This window comes from Geotrypetes seraphini, chromosome 11, assembly GCF_902459505.1.
Source record: "Geotrypetes seraphini chromosome 11, aGeoSer1.1, whole genome shotgun sequence".
NCBI classification, from domain to species: Eukaryota; Metazoa; Chordata; class Amphibia; order Gymnophiona; family Dermophiidae; genus Geotrypetes; species Geotrypetes seraphini.
In genome coordinates this window covers 9,114,024-9,129,117 of record NC_047094.1, presented here as the reverse complement: position 1 = coordinate 9,129,117, position 15,094 = coordinate 9,114,024, and the positions used below count along the sequence as shown (strand labels likewise).

Sequence of the window (15,094 nt, the reverse complement as noted above, 5' to 3'; positions counted from 1 at the left end):
GTGCCGTTGGCTTCATTGTCATGTCTACCATTACCCCCAAGTCCCTTTCTTGAGTACTCTCTTTCACTAACATCCCTCCCATCGTATAGTTGTACCTCGGATTTTTGGTTCCCACATGTAATACTTTACATTTCTCAACATTGAACTTCATCTGCCATCTCGTCGCCCATTCTCCTAGTTTGTTCAAATCCCTTTGCAATTCTTCGCAGTCCTCTTTAGTCCGAGCTCGACTAAATAGTTTGGTGTCGTCTGCAAATTTTATTATCTCACACTTCGTCCTGGTGAAACTTTGCTTAAGCAATCCAAATGGGGATACATCAGAATCCCCTCCTTGTGTAAGGTGGCCACTACTGTGACCATTACCTGTGGAAAAGTCTTGATGCCATTGCCTAACCGTAACTGGAGCCAACTCAATACCACAAAGCGAAGGAATCGCCTTGGATTCACTTGAATGAGAATTTGGAAGGATGCTTCTGTCAGATCTAGATACATCAGGAATTGTTCCCGCCAAACTGCCACTGTCTTGGATCTTAGTATCTCCGTACAGAATCTTGGGATCTTGAGCACCTTGTTTACTTGCTTGAGGTTCAAAATGGGCCCACTTTCTTGTCCACAGGAACAGGCACCACAATTGTACAAGATCTTATAGCTTCCCTCTGACTACTGCTGCCTTTTGTCAAGAATGACACAAGAACCATTGGGGAAGAGCATGAACACACCCTAAGGTATACCCTTGAGCACTCACTTGTCTCCAGGGGTGTCAAACTCAATCACATTAAGGGGCCGAAATCCAAAATACAGGCTATGTCGTGGGCCAGACCCCACCCAATCTCTGCCCCAGACCCTGTCCCCATAATAGTAATAAATTAAACACCATTTTTTTTATTCATTTTTCATATATACTGTACACACACAATATAATCTTATTAACACATAATAGTTAACCACAAAATTAAAATACAAAAAGTACACTGTATGCTTCTCAACATTCATTCCTACCAGAACACAGATAACTCCTATGCAAATACAGGACCACAAACTAAAAGTATTAATATATACAAACGAAACCCTCAGATTCAAGACGCTGTATGCAGTACAACCCCCAAAGAAAAAGAAACAAATGTATTTCTTCCTGAGCAGTGCAAAATATAGATATCAGATTAAAATTCTCAAAATTGAGACAATTCAAACACTAAATTGAAAATAAAATCATTCCCCTTACCTTTGTTGTCTCCCTCCCTCCATGCTGTGCCACCCTCCGGCGGGTGTCTTACATTCTGGCAGGCTCCCACCTGGCTGATTTATGCGGCCCGCGGTCCAATTCTCCCGGTGTTATCTGGTGGCCGGCTCCCTCCTCCTCGCAGCAGCAGTATGTACGAAGCTGCGTGCAGCGACTCCTCGCATGTCCTGCACCTAAACCGGAAGCCTTCTCTTTGATGTTGCAATGTCAGAGGGAATGCTTCTGGATGAGACGCGAGGAGCCACTGCACGTGGCTTCGTGTACACTGCGGCTGTGAGGAGGAGGGAACTGACCACAAGATAACGCTGGGGCATCGGACTGCAGGCTGCATAAAACGGTCAGGCGGGCTGGATTTGCCCCGCAAGCCTTGAGTTTGATACCTGTGCACTAGTCTGAGATTATTTGGATCCATTCTCCAGAGGCAGTGGTAGGAGGATAGTTAACATGCAAAGCTCAGTCTGGCACAGAACCAACTGGCCTGGCCTTTCTTCCTCCTTTGTGCCTTTTCCCTCTACCCAAAAAGACTGGCCCCTTGTGAAATACCTGTTCTGCTGTGTTCTGTTCATTGTTCCTAGGCGATAACCTTTTGGCTTCACTCAGGTGGCCTCTTGAGGAAAGGGAACCTATGGGGTGCTTTGAGCCAATTCTCCGGCAATCTAGATACTTTAGACCAGGGGCCGCAATCCAGTCGGGTTTTCAGGATTTCCCCAATGGAATATGCATGAAATCTATTTGCATGCACTGCTTTCATTGTATGCTAGTAGATCTCTTGCATATTCATTGGGGAAATCCTGAAAACCTGACTGGATTGCGGCCCTCGAGGAGGGACTTTGACACCCCTGCTTTAGACTTTCCTTCTGCTGTTAGGACTGTGTATGCCCACTTGTCTAGACTAGTCTAGAGTAGAGGTCTGCATGGGAACGGGGATTGCGGGAATCCTGTGGGTCCTGTGGGGGTCCCAAGGGACTCCCCCGTAACCCACGGTACTCCCACGGGGATCCCCCTCTGGCCCACGGGGACCTCCCTTTAGCCAACGGGACTCCCATGGGGATGGTAGGCTTTGGAAGCAGGGTTCGTCCATATAATATAATAGACACGTCAGCCTTAGTAAAAGAGGGGGTTTATAAGTTAATTACCTGAACAGAAAACAAAAAAAGGGTTCCACCAAAGAGATTCCACAAGGAAAACAGCAACACAAACAGAAAAGAAACTGTGGAATTGATGATCCTGTCAGAAGTAATTGCTGCTTTTTATGGGGACGGGCGGGGATGGAGGTAATTCCTTGCGGGGACAGAGAGGATCCTGGCAGGGACAGGTGGGGATGGGTGGGATTTCTGTCCCCGTGCAAACTCTCTAGTTTGGAGAGACACTGAGGAATAAAGAAATTATTTGTTAGAGCTTTCATAGTTAAATGGTACCAAAACCTCAGTAGGCACCCTATTGGGAGCTCTAGACTATTATTCCTGAACCAAATCAATATTCTTTTTGGAAAAAACATGTATAAAGCTTCAGTGGCCCAAAAAATCATCTTCAGTCAGTTCAGGCAGGTCTTGAAAAATCTGAATCAAATGAATCGAATCCATGATATAAGATGGAATCTCAGGATGTGATTAAATTATGGTAATGTAATGTGACATTTGTATTCGCCAACTCAAATACAAATATCCCAATTAGGTTCAAAGTGGATACCATAAGAATTGCCGCTGCTGGGTCAGACCAATGGTCCATAAAGCCTGTTCTCACAGTGGCCAATCCAGGTCCCCAGTTCCTGGCCAAAACCCAAGGAGGAGCAACATTCTGGAACCCCAAATAGGAGCAACATTCCATGCAGAATCCCCAAAGAGCAACAAGATTCCGGAATCCCCAGAGTAGCAACATTCCATGCTACCGATAAGAATTGCCGCTGCTGGGTCAGACCAATAGAAACATAGAAATTGACGGCAGAAAAGGGCCACAGCCCATCAAGTCTGCCCATACCAATGACCCACTCCCTGACTTTTACTCCCCTAGAGATCCCACGTGAATATCCCATTTTCTCTTAAAATCTGTAGCCTGTTCTCACCAGGGCTGTGGAGTCGGTAGATAAATGTTCCGACTCCGACTCCTCAGTTTTTTGTACTTCAAACTCCGACTTCAGGTACCGGAAATTGACTCCGACTCCTCGACTCCGACTCCACAGCACTGGTTAATTTTCAGATCGTTAAAATGGAATGTCAGAGAAATGAGCATTTTGGACACCACCTTCTTTTTCCTTTTAATCAAGGTTCTAAGGCCGCAGAAGCTGCTCGCAACATTTGTGCTGTGTATATAGTGGGTGCTATAGCTGAAAGAATCGCTCGTGATTGGTATGCCAAGTTCAAAAATGGAGTCGGTAGATAAATGTTCCCACTCCGACTCCTCAGTTTTTTGTACTTCAGACTCCGACTCCAGGTACCCGAAATTTCCTCCGACTCCAACTCCTCGACTCCGACTCCATAGCCCTGGTTCTCATGGTGGCCAATCCAGGTCCCCAGTACCTGGCCAAAACCCAAGGAGTAGCAACACTCCGGAACCCCAAATAGGAGCAACATTCCATGCAGAATCCCCAAAGAGCAACAAGATTCTGGAATCCCCAGAGTAGCAACATTCCATGCTACCGATAAGAATTGCCGCTGCTGGGTCAGACCAGTGGTCCATTGTGCCCAGTAGTCCGCTCCCGCAGCGGCCCTCTGGTCAAAGACCAGCCCTACCTACCTACCTGCAAACAAAACATAGAACAGATGGTTTCTTGCTTCAGTTGCTTTTTGTCTTTGCGTTTTAAGGACCTGCAATCATCATGATTACACTTTTTCTTACCACAGCACCACTAAGGGCTCCTTTTACTAAGTTGCGCTAGGGCTACACGCTAACGCCTCCATAGAGCTGGCGTTAGTATTTTCTGTGTAGTGCGGGGGTTAGCGCGGGCTAAAAACGCTAGCGCCACTTAGTAAAAGGAGCCCTAAATGTTTCAAAATAACATTTCATATTCAGGAGGCAGAACTGGGTTCATCCTCGTGTGTGCCAGGAACTTCCTTGTGAATTGTCATGGTGCAGTTGAGATTTAATGTGCAAAAAGGTGCTTGATTGAAAGTCTTATTGTATCAATATGTCACTGGTTTGGTCTTTTACAGGATATAATAAAGGAATTTGAAAGGAACGTCTCCGACCTAGCGGTGACATTTATCGAAATTGTTCAGGGATAATATCCTTTACACAGTCTACTGGCAATGATTTAAATCTCCATGACAGTCTAACAGGACTACTTCTCTGCAAATGGCAGCAGCCCGACATGAGATATAGAAAACCATATATCTTTCTATTATAAAAGTTATACTAACAGTCTGCTTTGTGATGGCTAATTTAATTATTGCATGTTATTTCCAAAGCTAGTCAGGCAGAATTTCACCAACACATCGCTGGCCACCCGTAGCGTAGCAGGGGTGAGCGGCGCCCGGGGCGGTAGCGCTCCTCTCCCGTCCCCCCGCCTTGCGCGCCCTTCCCCGTACCTTTTTATCTTCGGCACGAACAGCCACGAACTAGCTGCACGCGTCAGCTTCGGCACTCTCTCTGAGGTCACTTCCTAGGTGCGGGTCCCGGAAGTGACATCAGAGAGCATCGAAGCCGACGCGAGCAGCCAGTTCATGGCTGCTCGCGCTGAAGTTAAAAAGATACGAGGGGGAAGGGAAAAGGCACGCGTGCGGCGTGGGAAGGGGGGAGGAAGAGGAGGAAGGGTGCCAGACACTAATACTAGGTATTGCTGACAATCAGATATTTGATTAAGGTTTAACAATCAATTAATATCAAGCTACACACAGCATGCCAGAGAGAAGATAAGAATTGCCCTACTGGGACAGACCGAAGGTCCATCAAGCCCAGTATCCTGTTCCCAATAGTGGCCAACCCAGGTCTCAAGTACAGGCAGAAACCCAGAGTAGCAGCATTCCAGAGCAGAGATTGTGATGTCATAATGCCTAAGAGCCAACCTCACCAGTGATGTCACAATGGCTTGATTGTCACATATACTTGGCTCATATAAGAATTGTCCAGCATCCTGTTTCCTACAATGGCCAATCCAGGTCCAAGATCCCAAGGAGTAAAACAGATTTTATGTTGCTTATTCTGGGAATAAGTAGTAGATTTTCCCCAAGCCATCTCAATAATGGGTTAGGGCCTTTTTTAGGAAATTATCTAAACCTTTTTTAAACTTTGCTATTCTGATTTTACCATATTCTCTGGCAATGAATTCCATAGTTTAATTACAAGTTGTGTGAAGAAATATTCTCTCTGGTTTGTTTTAAATCTACTACTATGTAGCTTCATTGCATGCCCCCTAGTCCTAGTATTTTTGGAAAGAGTAAACAAAACAATTCACATCTTTCCTCTCCACTCCGTATTTTATAGATCTTTATCATGTCTCCCATAAGCCGTCTCTTCTCTAAGCTGAAGAGCCCTCGCTGCTTTAGCCTTTTCTCATAGGGAAGTTGTCCCATCCCTTTTATGTTTTTCGGTCGCTCTTCTCTGTATCTTTCCTAATTCTGCTATATCTCTTTTGAGTTATGGCAACCAGAATTGCATACAGTATTTGAGATGCAGCCATACCATAGAGCAGGGGTAGGCAATTCCGGTCCTCGAGAGCTGGAGCCAGGTCAAGTTTTCAGGATATCCACAATGAATATGTACGAGATGAATTTGCTTGCCCTGCCTCCTTGAGATGCAAATCTATCTCATGCATATTCATTGTGGATATCCTGAAAACCTGACCTGGCTCCAGCTCTCGAGGACTGGAATTGCCTACCCCTGCCATAGAGCAAGACAGAAAGGGAGGAAAAGCCTCAGAACCCTACCTTTGCTTACATTATTGTGATAGGAATTAATGGATGAGTTTATACCACTGGCCTAAAAAAACCTTCCCATATATGTCTATCAAGACACTGTGCAATGCAAATACAGTGGTACCTCGGTTTACGAGTGCACCGGTTTGCGAGTGTTTTGCAAGACGAGCAAAACATTTGCAAAATCGGTGCCTCGGAAACCGAGCATGGCTCGATTTACGAGCACCCCCCCCCCTGCAATCCGGCACTCCCCCCTGCGATCTGGCACCTCCCCTGCCTCGAACCAGCACCCCCCCCGCCACGATTGGGCACCCCCCGCCACGATTGGGCACCCCCCGACACGATCCGACATCCCCCCGACACAATTGGGCACACACCCCCCCCCCCGCCGCTTCTTACCCTCATCTGGGCACTCTTGAAAATCGGCCTTCTCCTCTGCTGGGCCTTGAGCATGCTCAGATGCTCAAGGCCCAGCAGAGGAGGAAGCCGATTTTCAAGAGTGCCCAGATGAGGGTAAGAAGCGGCAGGGAGGGTGCCCAATTGTGTCGGGAGGATGTCGGATCGTGTCGGGGGGGGGGTGCCCAATCATGGCGGGGGGTTCGGATCGTGGCGGGGGGGTGCCCAATCGTGGCGGCGGGAGGTGCCGGTTCGAGGCAGGGGGGTGCCTGATCGCGGGGGGGGGGGGCCTTCGAGGGGAGCAATGCCGGTTCTCGGGGGGGGGGAACTCGCTTTGATAAACGAGCATTTTGGATTACGAGCATGCTCCTGGAACGGATTATGCTCGTAATCCAAGGTACCACTGTAGTGACAAACATGCCGTTGCTGGTGATACATCATCAACCCCACCAGTGCCAAAGTTTTGCTGTAGCTGCTGCAGGGAACCCAGAGCAGAGTGAACGAGCTGGCAAATGGATACCAGACATTGAAACAGCTATGGCAAAACTTTCTTAGTTGGTGGGATTTATGGTGTATCACCAGCAATGACACTTTCAAGTTGAAACTATAAAACAATTGGCAACAAAGTTTCAATCCTACTCAAAACAAACAAACACTGGCGTCTGTATTAAGCCACAGTATCAATAATAAAATAATAATAATTTTATTTTTTATATACTGCCTAACCAGGAATGGTTCTAGGCGGTTCACAACAAATAAAAACTGATCATACAGCAAAGAATAAAATTTAAAATGGAAATACATCAGATAATAAAAGATATTAAAAGAGTGGTGAGGGGAGCGTGGGCTTCTAGTACTTTCTACTGCTGAGTTGGTTGCCTTGTTTCAAAGAGTCATGTTATAACTGTTTTGTCATGTCCTTGTATTGCTCTGTTGGTTCAGCCAAATTTTTCAATTAAAAACATATTTTTAAAAAGTAAATAAATACTTCAGGACTGCGTAAACTGAACTCATTGTTTTTCCACTTTTTACCCTGGGCAGACAACTCCTATATATCTAAGATCCGAACAAAATATACAGAAGTTTAAAAGTAATTTAAAAGTTTTCTTTAATCATTTGATTAAGTCCAGCAAAGCTGTTAACTTCTCCCTACCCTAATGTACTTCCCTTTTTATGTACTTTTTCTCAATAAATATTGTAGTTCTCCCCCCCCCTTCCTATTGTACCCATGTGGTTTTAATAACTAAGTATGTAAAAATTGTCTGATTTTTTTGTGTTTGTAAAAGTTTTTAATTATTATTGTACAACGCTTAGTATCTTAGGATAAGCATTCAATCAAATACATGAATAAACTTGAAACTTGAAACTCATAGGTGACTAGCACCAGACTGTTTGTCTAAATAAGTCCTGCCCCTTACATCATTAGGTCTTGTTTATTTTCAATTATTTTAAATGTGACCAAAAAAAACCCCTTTTTTTCAAAAAGACACACACTGTAGTTTCGATGAGGACACAAATAAAGTTATAAATCCCCAGACTCTCCAAAGATTTGCTTCAAAAATTTACTTATCCCCTCTTCTACGAAACTGCGCTAGCAGTTTCTAGCGCGGGGAGCCGCGCTGCTCCCAACGCTCATAGAAATTCAATGAGCATCGGGAGCAGCGCGAGCCATTCAGCACGGCTCTCTGCGCTAAAAACCGCTAGCGTGGTTTCGTAGAAGAGGGGGTTAATGTGAAAAAATCACCAAAATGGATGTGATACAATAAAATGTTGTGGCCTTAAAAACGATCCAACTTTGGGACTCAGATAGATAGTTTGGCAAATTATAGGTTCTTTTTTTGGACTTTCAAGTATCAATATATGTATTGCACAGAGTCTTGATAGACATGTATGGGGAGGTTTTTTATGTCAGTGACATGAACTCACCCACTATAATGTAAATGAAGGTTGGTTTCTGAGGCTTTTTCCTCCCTTTGTGACGTTTGTGCTCTGACATGCCATTTGTAGCTTGATCTTGGTTGTTAAACCTCATCAAACATTTGTCAGCTATACCTTGTGTTAATGAGCAATAGTTATTATCCTAGGGCAGGGGTAGGGAACTCCGGTCCTCGAGAGCTGTATTCGTCGGGTTTTCAGGCTTTCCCCAATGACTGCATTGAAAGCAGTGCATGCACATAGATCTCATGCATATTCATTAGGGAAATCCTGAAAACCTGACTGGGTTTTCAGGCTTTCCCCAATGACTGCATTGAAAGCAGTGCATGCACATAGATCTCATGCATATTCATTGGAGAAATCCTGAAAACCCGACTGGAATACGGCTCTCGAGGACCGGAGTTCCCTACACCTGTCCTAGGGTTGTTGTTTTTTTTAAATTATTGTCACTACTATAAAATACAATGATGGACATGCACACATGATGTTTCGCCTTCTTCAGAGCAGGGGTACCTTTTGCATCATTTCTGTTGGGGATGGTTCTGGGAGCCTATTGTGTAATCTGTATAAAATAAGATCTTTTCTGAACTTCCTACACAGGCACCTTTATAAAGTGACCCCTTAGAGCAGGGGTGGGCAAATCCGGTCCTCAAGGGCTGAAATCCAGTCGGGTTTTCAGGATTTCCCCAATGAATATGCAAACAGATCTCATGTATATTCATTGATGAAATCCTGAAAACCCAACTGGATTCCAGCCCTCGAGGACTGGAGTTGCCCACCCTTACCTTAGAGAATTGTCAGAGCCATTATTTAGGTCAGGGGTGTCCAATGTCGGTCCTCAAGGGCTGCAATCCAGTCGGGTTTTCAGGATTTCCCCAATGAATATGCATTGAAAGCAGTGCTTGCACATAGATCTCATTCTCATGCATATTCATTGGGGAAATCCTGAAAACCCGACTGGATTGCGGCCCTCAAGGAGGGACTTTGAGATCCCTAGTCTAGATCAGGGGTGGACAACTCCGGTCCTCGAGGGCCAGAATCCAGTCGGGTTTTCAGGATTTCCCCAATGAATATGCATTGAAAGCAGTGCATGCAAATAGATCTCATGCATATTCATTGGGGAAATCTTGAAAACCCGACTGGATTGCGACCCTCGAGGACCGACATTGGACACCCCTGATTTAGGTAAACTTGCTGTACTTGGTCTAGTTAAAAGTACACCTGGATTTCCATAATGCGTGTACTGCGAGCCTGATTACAAAGAGGCATTTCTGTGGCCAAGGGAAGAGCAACATAGAAGAACATGTAGATTCGGTTTTCAGATAAATGTGAGTTGTTTTCCAGTCCTTTTTCCATGCATGCAGGCTGAATTCATTTTGGAAATGAATTGTGAAAATATGCACACTCCAGTTGGGGGATGGTTGGATTTGGATTTAATTTCTCCACAAATCTGAGCTCAAGGCAAGTTATACGTTCAGGTAGAGTAGGTGGGTCTCCATGCTAGAGGACTATTGTCTGAATTTGTACTGCAGCGTTGAAGTGTTTGCCTGAGGTTTTAAGAAACTTCAGTGAGATTTAAACCCTAGTTTCCCTGGTTCGTAGTTCAATGTTTTAATCACTAGGATCCTCCTATTTACAAAAGGAATTTTGAGAGTGAGGATAAGAACATAAGAATTGCCATACTGGGACAGACCGTAGGTCCATCAAGCCCGGTGTCTTGTTTCCAAGAGTGACCAATGCAGGTCACAGGTACCTGGCAAGATCCCAAGGAGTAAAACAGATGTGTATGCTGCTTATCCTAGGAATAAGTGGATTCCCCCCAGCTATCTCAATATTGGGGAAAGCTTATGAAATCTTTTAATTTCATTTTGCTAGTTTGCAGATTTATTATGGAAGGAATCAGTAATGTACTACAGAAATCTGCTGGGAATTCTGATCTTATTGTTTTATGAGAAGGATGAAAGGGGACAAACTCAGGAGTAATCTGCTTCTTTATGGTGGATGTGGTAGAGACAAAGACCATATTGTAATTCAGACAAGCTTGGGACAGTTAGATAATATGGATGGGCAGACTAGATAGGTTGTATGATCTTCATGTTTCACCATGTTTATTGAAAGCTTCTATACCACTACTAATGACTGGGAAGTCAATTCAGAGCAGTTTATATGAGCTTCTGTAATGGTGTTATAATACTTGAGCTTCTGTAAAGGAATTACAATACATGAGCTTCTGAGCTGGTGGTACAAAATAGAGTTTTGAGTGTTTCTGTGATGGTTTTCCATATAAGAGCATCTGTAATGGTGTTAAAGTACAGATTTAGAGAGTTTCTGTGATGGTATTCAATGCAGCTGATGGTTTTGGAGCATTTAGGCATCATGGTAGGGTGCGTTTACTTTCTTTAGAAATCGTACAAGTGGGGTTGAAACTGTACACATCAACCTGGGATAGGTCAAATGAGAAAATATTTATTAAGATATTAATGTAACAGTCTCTATCATTTATTCACTGTGTGCCGGGGACCTGACACACGTGTTTGGCTTAGGAGGCTGCCTCAAGGGTGTAATCAACATCCAGCAGGTGGCGCTCTTGCCACATCAAAAAAGCTGTGACAGTGAATCAGATACAGTCCAGAAACAAAAAAGTGTATCCCTCCAACTGAATAAACAGCCAATTCACTGTCACAGCTCTTTTTTTTTTTTACACATCACGAGAGCACCACCTGCTGTCCATTCAGGGAGCGGCGTGGAACCAGGCAGGCATGCTTAAAGCTTGCGCCTGCCTTGTGCGCAATTCTGCCACGAGAGATCAGGAGGCAGCCGTCCAGCGAGGGAAGGGCAGGAGTGTGGAAAGCTTCTGCTGATACAGCGCTGGACCGCTGGAATTAAAAAAGGTACTGGGGGTGGTGGTGTTATAATCGCTCCATAAGACACACCCTTTTTTCCACCCACTTTTTGGGGAAAAAAAGTGTGTTATGAAGCGAAAAATACAGTACATACTATCTTCACCCTATATACATGTGAGTGTGTGTGTATATATATATATATTCCATTTCTTGCAGGTATAGGGGCACCAATAAAGTCTAAGGATTTCTTCTTAAGGGATTCTCTACAACTCTATGCCTAAAGAAGAAATTCTTAGACTTTATTAGTGCCCTTATACCTGCAAAGAAATGGAATTCTTGTTTTTGCTTTGACAGTTGTATGCCAGGTAGGGTTGGGTAGCATGTTAACTTCCCCCCCTGAAAAAAGTATTAACATTATTCAATCTCAGCTAAAAGGCAGAAAAGGGACTCTTTAGCTGACAGGCCAAAGGTTTTATCCTACATCCAGTCTTAGTCAATGAACTCGGAATTGGCATGCTACTACAACTGCTTGAGATGACATGTCACACTGCAGTACTCTGCCAGGCTCCAATCCTTCACGCTCATTTCTCTCTTAACCCTCTTGCTTACCATGGCTCAGATTCGAGACCTAGAAAATCAACACAATGAGAAGCTCCTTGAGATTGCCATTCACACCTTGGAGAAAATTGGAAAGGGTGTAGTTGACGAGGATATGCCAGATGATGTGCGCATCATGGTAAGAAGATTAATGCAGATGCTGGCTGCATTGACACAGTCTTAGGTTTTGGATTTCTCTATGTGTGTGCCTTACTGCTGGCTCTTTCCATTCATTAGCTTTTTGTTGATAAAGACACAGTCATCAATGCTGTTGGCGCATCCCATGACATACATCTGCTAAAAATTGATAACCGGGAAGATGAGATGCTCACAAAAATCAACAGCTGGGCCAGCAATCTCATTGAGAAAGTAAGTAACAAAGGAGCGCAGCGCCCAGAACCGCTCATTGTTTACATAATGCCCAGACATAAGTGCCAAAGAGGGCCTAGGTTCAAAGTCACGTCCAATGTGTGTCTGGAAAAAATAACGCTTTCAAACTTTTTAATGCAATCCACTTAACGGTAATGCTGCCCAATTCAGGGAAAAAGTTTTCCATTCGATTCAGCAAATTGATTTATCAAACAGCCTGATGGGATTTATTTTTTTAGCCTCTTCACCCACCCCACCCTTTGCCCTCTCCAACCCCACACCGTGCTATGGTGTAAACAAGAGACTTTTCCTCTTTCTGTTATGTCCTAGCTCATGCTCACTAACACTAGCTCTGGCAGGATACACATTTCAAATCTTGACATATTGTAATCACAAAATAGAAAATAAAATTATTTTTTCTACCTTTTGTTGTCTGGTCACTTTTCCCAGGTTCTGGTTTCTGTTTGTCTTCTGTTAACTCGCGTACCAGAGTCTCCTGCCCATTTGATGTTTTCTTCTTTCCCCATGCATACCATATCCAACATTTCTGTTTCTTTCCCACTGTCTATCATCTCTCTCCCTGCCTTGTGCCCTGGGTCAAACCTCTCTATTCTCCTCCATGCAGCAGCTCTCCCTTCTTCCCCTCCATTAAGTTTCAAGTTTATTTAGTTTCTTTGATTACCTCGCATAGTCCAAATCCAATGCGATTTATACAAGTTCCAAAATTATGTAAAATATTAAAAACCAACAAACATAACATTCATTACTAGTACAATAGTACATGTAAGGAGGGAAGGGGTTAACAACAATTAGCATAAATACAATTCTAAAAAAAAAAAAATTAAAAGTGAAGATAAAATAAGGGGAGGGTTAAGTCACAAAAGGTTTGGGAACAAATACCCGCTTGATTCTATTAGATTGTCTTCCTGAAACTATTATAGGCTATGACAAATCTATTGGAAAGCATCCTTGAATAGCCAGCTCTTTAGGAGACTTTTAAACTTGCTAAGTTATTTTTCTTCTCTTATATTGAATTCCAAATTTGTGGAGCTGTGCAACATTTTTTTTCTCTCTCCCCAGCCTATGTCCAACATTTCTCTCTCTCTCTCTCTCTCATCCCTCCCTTCCACCATATGTAAGATTTCTCTCTCTCACCCCTTTCTACCTCTTTGTTTACTCCTGGCAAAATTCTGTGCAAAAAATTCAAAATTCTGTGCACAAAATTAGCAAATTTTGCAAGTTTATTTGTTCATATTTAAACCATATTTTTTGCAAATTGTTAACCATATTCCATTTAAAATAAAATGTTTTTCTTCTATCTTTGTTGTCTGGATGTTTTATTTTTCCATCATATTGGTTCATTTCTTTTTTCTGCTTTCCTGTTGTCTGCTAATTCTCCTTCAAATGGCTGCTATCCATCTGTCTTTTCTATTCTCTTCTGTCTATTCCCTCAGACATATTGATCATTCCTGTTTAGCACTTCTCTCTTTCTTACCCTTCTCATCATTTCACTTTTCAGCTACCTATCAAATGTCCATCTTTTCTCACATTTCCCATCTCATTCCTTCCTCAACCCTCCATTACCATATTTCTCCCCTCTATTATATCTATCCTCTTATCTGTTTCCTTGCCACCCTATCTTCCCCCTCAGGGTTCTACCATTCTCAGCATCTCCCTATCTCTTCCCTGCTGCATTCTCCCCCATGGTCCAGCATTTCTTCCACTCTCTTCCTTCACTCCCATTTCCAGGCATCTCTCCAACACTCCATTCTGCTCTTGGAGCAAACATCTCACTCCTCCCATTCCACCTCCTGTATATCTCTCGCTCCCTCTCATCAACCCCCATGTCCAACACCTCTCTCACTCCCTTCATTGTACCCTATGTCAAATCTCTCTATCTCCCTTCATACACCATCTCTCCCTTCCATCCTGTATATCTCACTCCCTTTCATCAACCCCCATGTCCAAAACCTCTCTCGCTCCCTTCATTGTACCCTATGTGAAATCTCTCTTTCTCCCTTCATACACCATCGCTCCCTTCCATTATGTGCAATTTCATTCCCTCCCCCTGTGCCACCAGCTTTCCTTCCTGAAGTTCCTTTCACGCCTCCCCCAACTTTTCTTCCTCTCCAAGGTTTGCTTCTTCGGGATATGGTATTGGCAGTGACTCACACATGATGCCTACAGCTAACCCGGAAGTAGTCTGGGCCAGTGTCGGGCAGCATGTGGGTAGTGCTGCTCATATGGTGAGATTTGATAATGACACAGCCGGCAAAGTGAGATTCTGAGCGAGATAAGGGAATCCTATTCCTCCCTCCCATCCCCCTGTGTGGCACTTCCTGATCGACCCCCCCACACACACACACAATAAATTCTGTTTCATATATGTCAGACACTTGGATTAGAGTTTTCTGTTAGTTGAAATTGTTAGCTAGAAGTGTTTACAGATTAATTTTTTTTTTTTCAAGCTTTCCTTGCTTTATAAAAGTAAACTTTGAAATGGACAGTCAGCTGCATAGAGGCGCTAATTGTTGAGGGTAGGCAAAACAACAAGCTGAGAGGTTAGAAGGGTCAATGTTAGGGGCTAACAGTTTATTTCAGTTTCATCAGCTCCAATCTCAAAATAACTGCCATGGCCTTCTGCGACAGTCTCAGCAACCTGATTGCAGAGCCAGCATGGGCCAGAGCAACTCATGATTGCTTCTGCACCAATGAGGCCACTAGACCTCCAGGGCTTCCAAGGTAGGCCTGGGGAGGGTGACTTTTAGGGATGGAATGTGCTACCAGTTGGGCGAGGGGGGGGCCACCACCCAGTTTTAGCTTCGGCCAAAATCAAATACCCCAGTTTCGGTTAGCTTCTAGTC

The 15,094-nt window shown here is 43.9% G+C and overlaps 1 protein-coding gene across 2 annotated transcripts in view; it reads left to right on the top strand.

The window, feature by feature from the left end:
• The window catches only part of DRC3 (dynein regulatory complex subunit 3), a 70,307-nt gene that overhangs the window by 50,752 nt on the left and 4,461 nt on the right, over positions 1 to 15,094 (top strand). For both annotated transcript variants that reach the window (XM_033962830.1, XM_033962829.1), the window contains exons 10-12: positions 4,390 to 4,460; positions 11,874 to 12,000; positions 12,099 to 12,230. In XM_033962830.1, the coding sequence (XP_033818721.1) occupies positions 4,390 to 4,460; positions 11,874 to 12,000; positions 12,099 to 12,230 (330 nt within the window). The remainder of the gene's footprint in view (positions 1 to 4,389; positions 4,461 to 11,873; positions 12,001 to 12,098; positions 12,231 to 15,094) is intronic.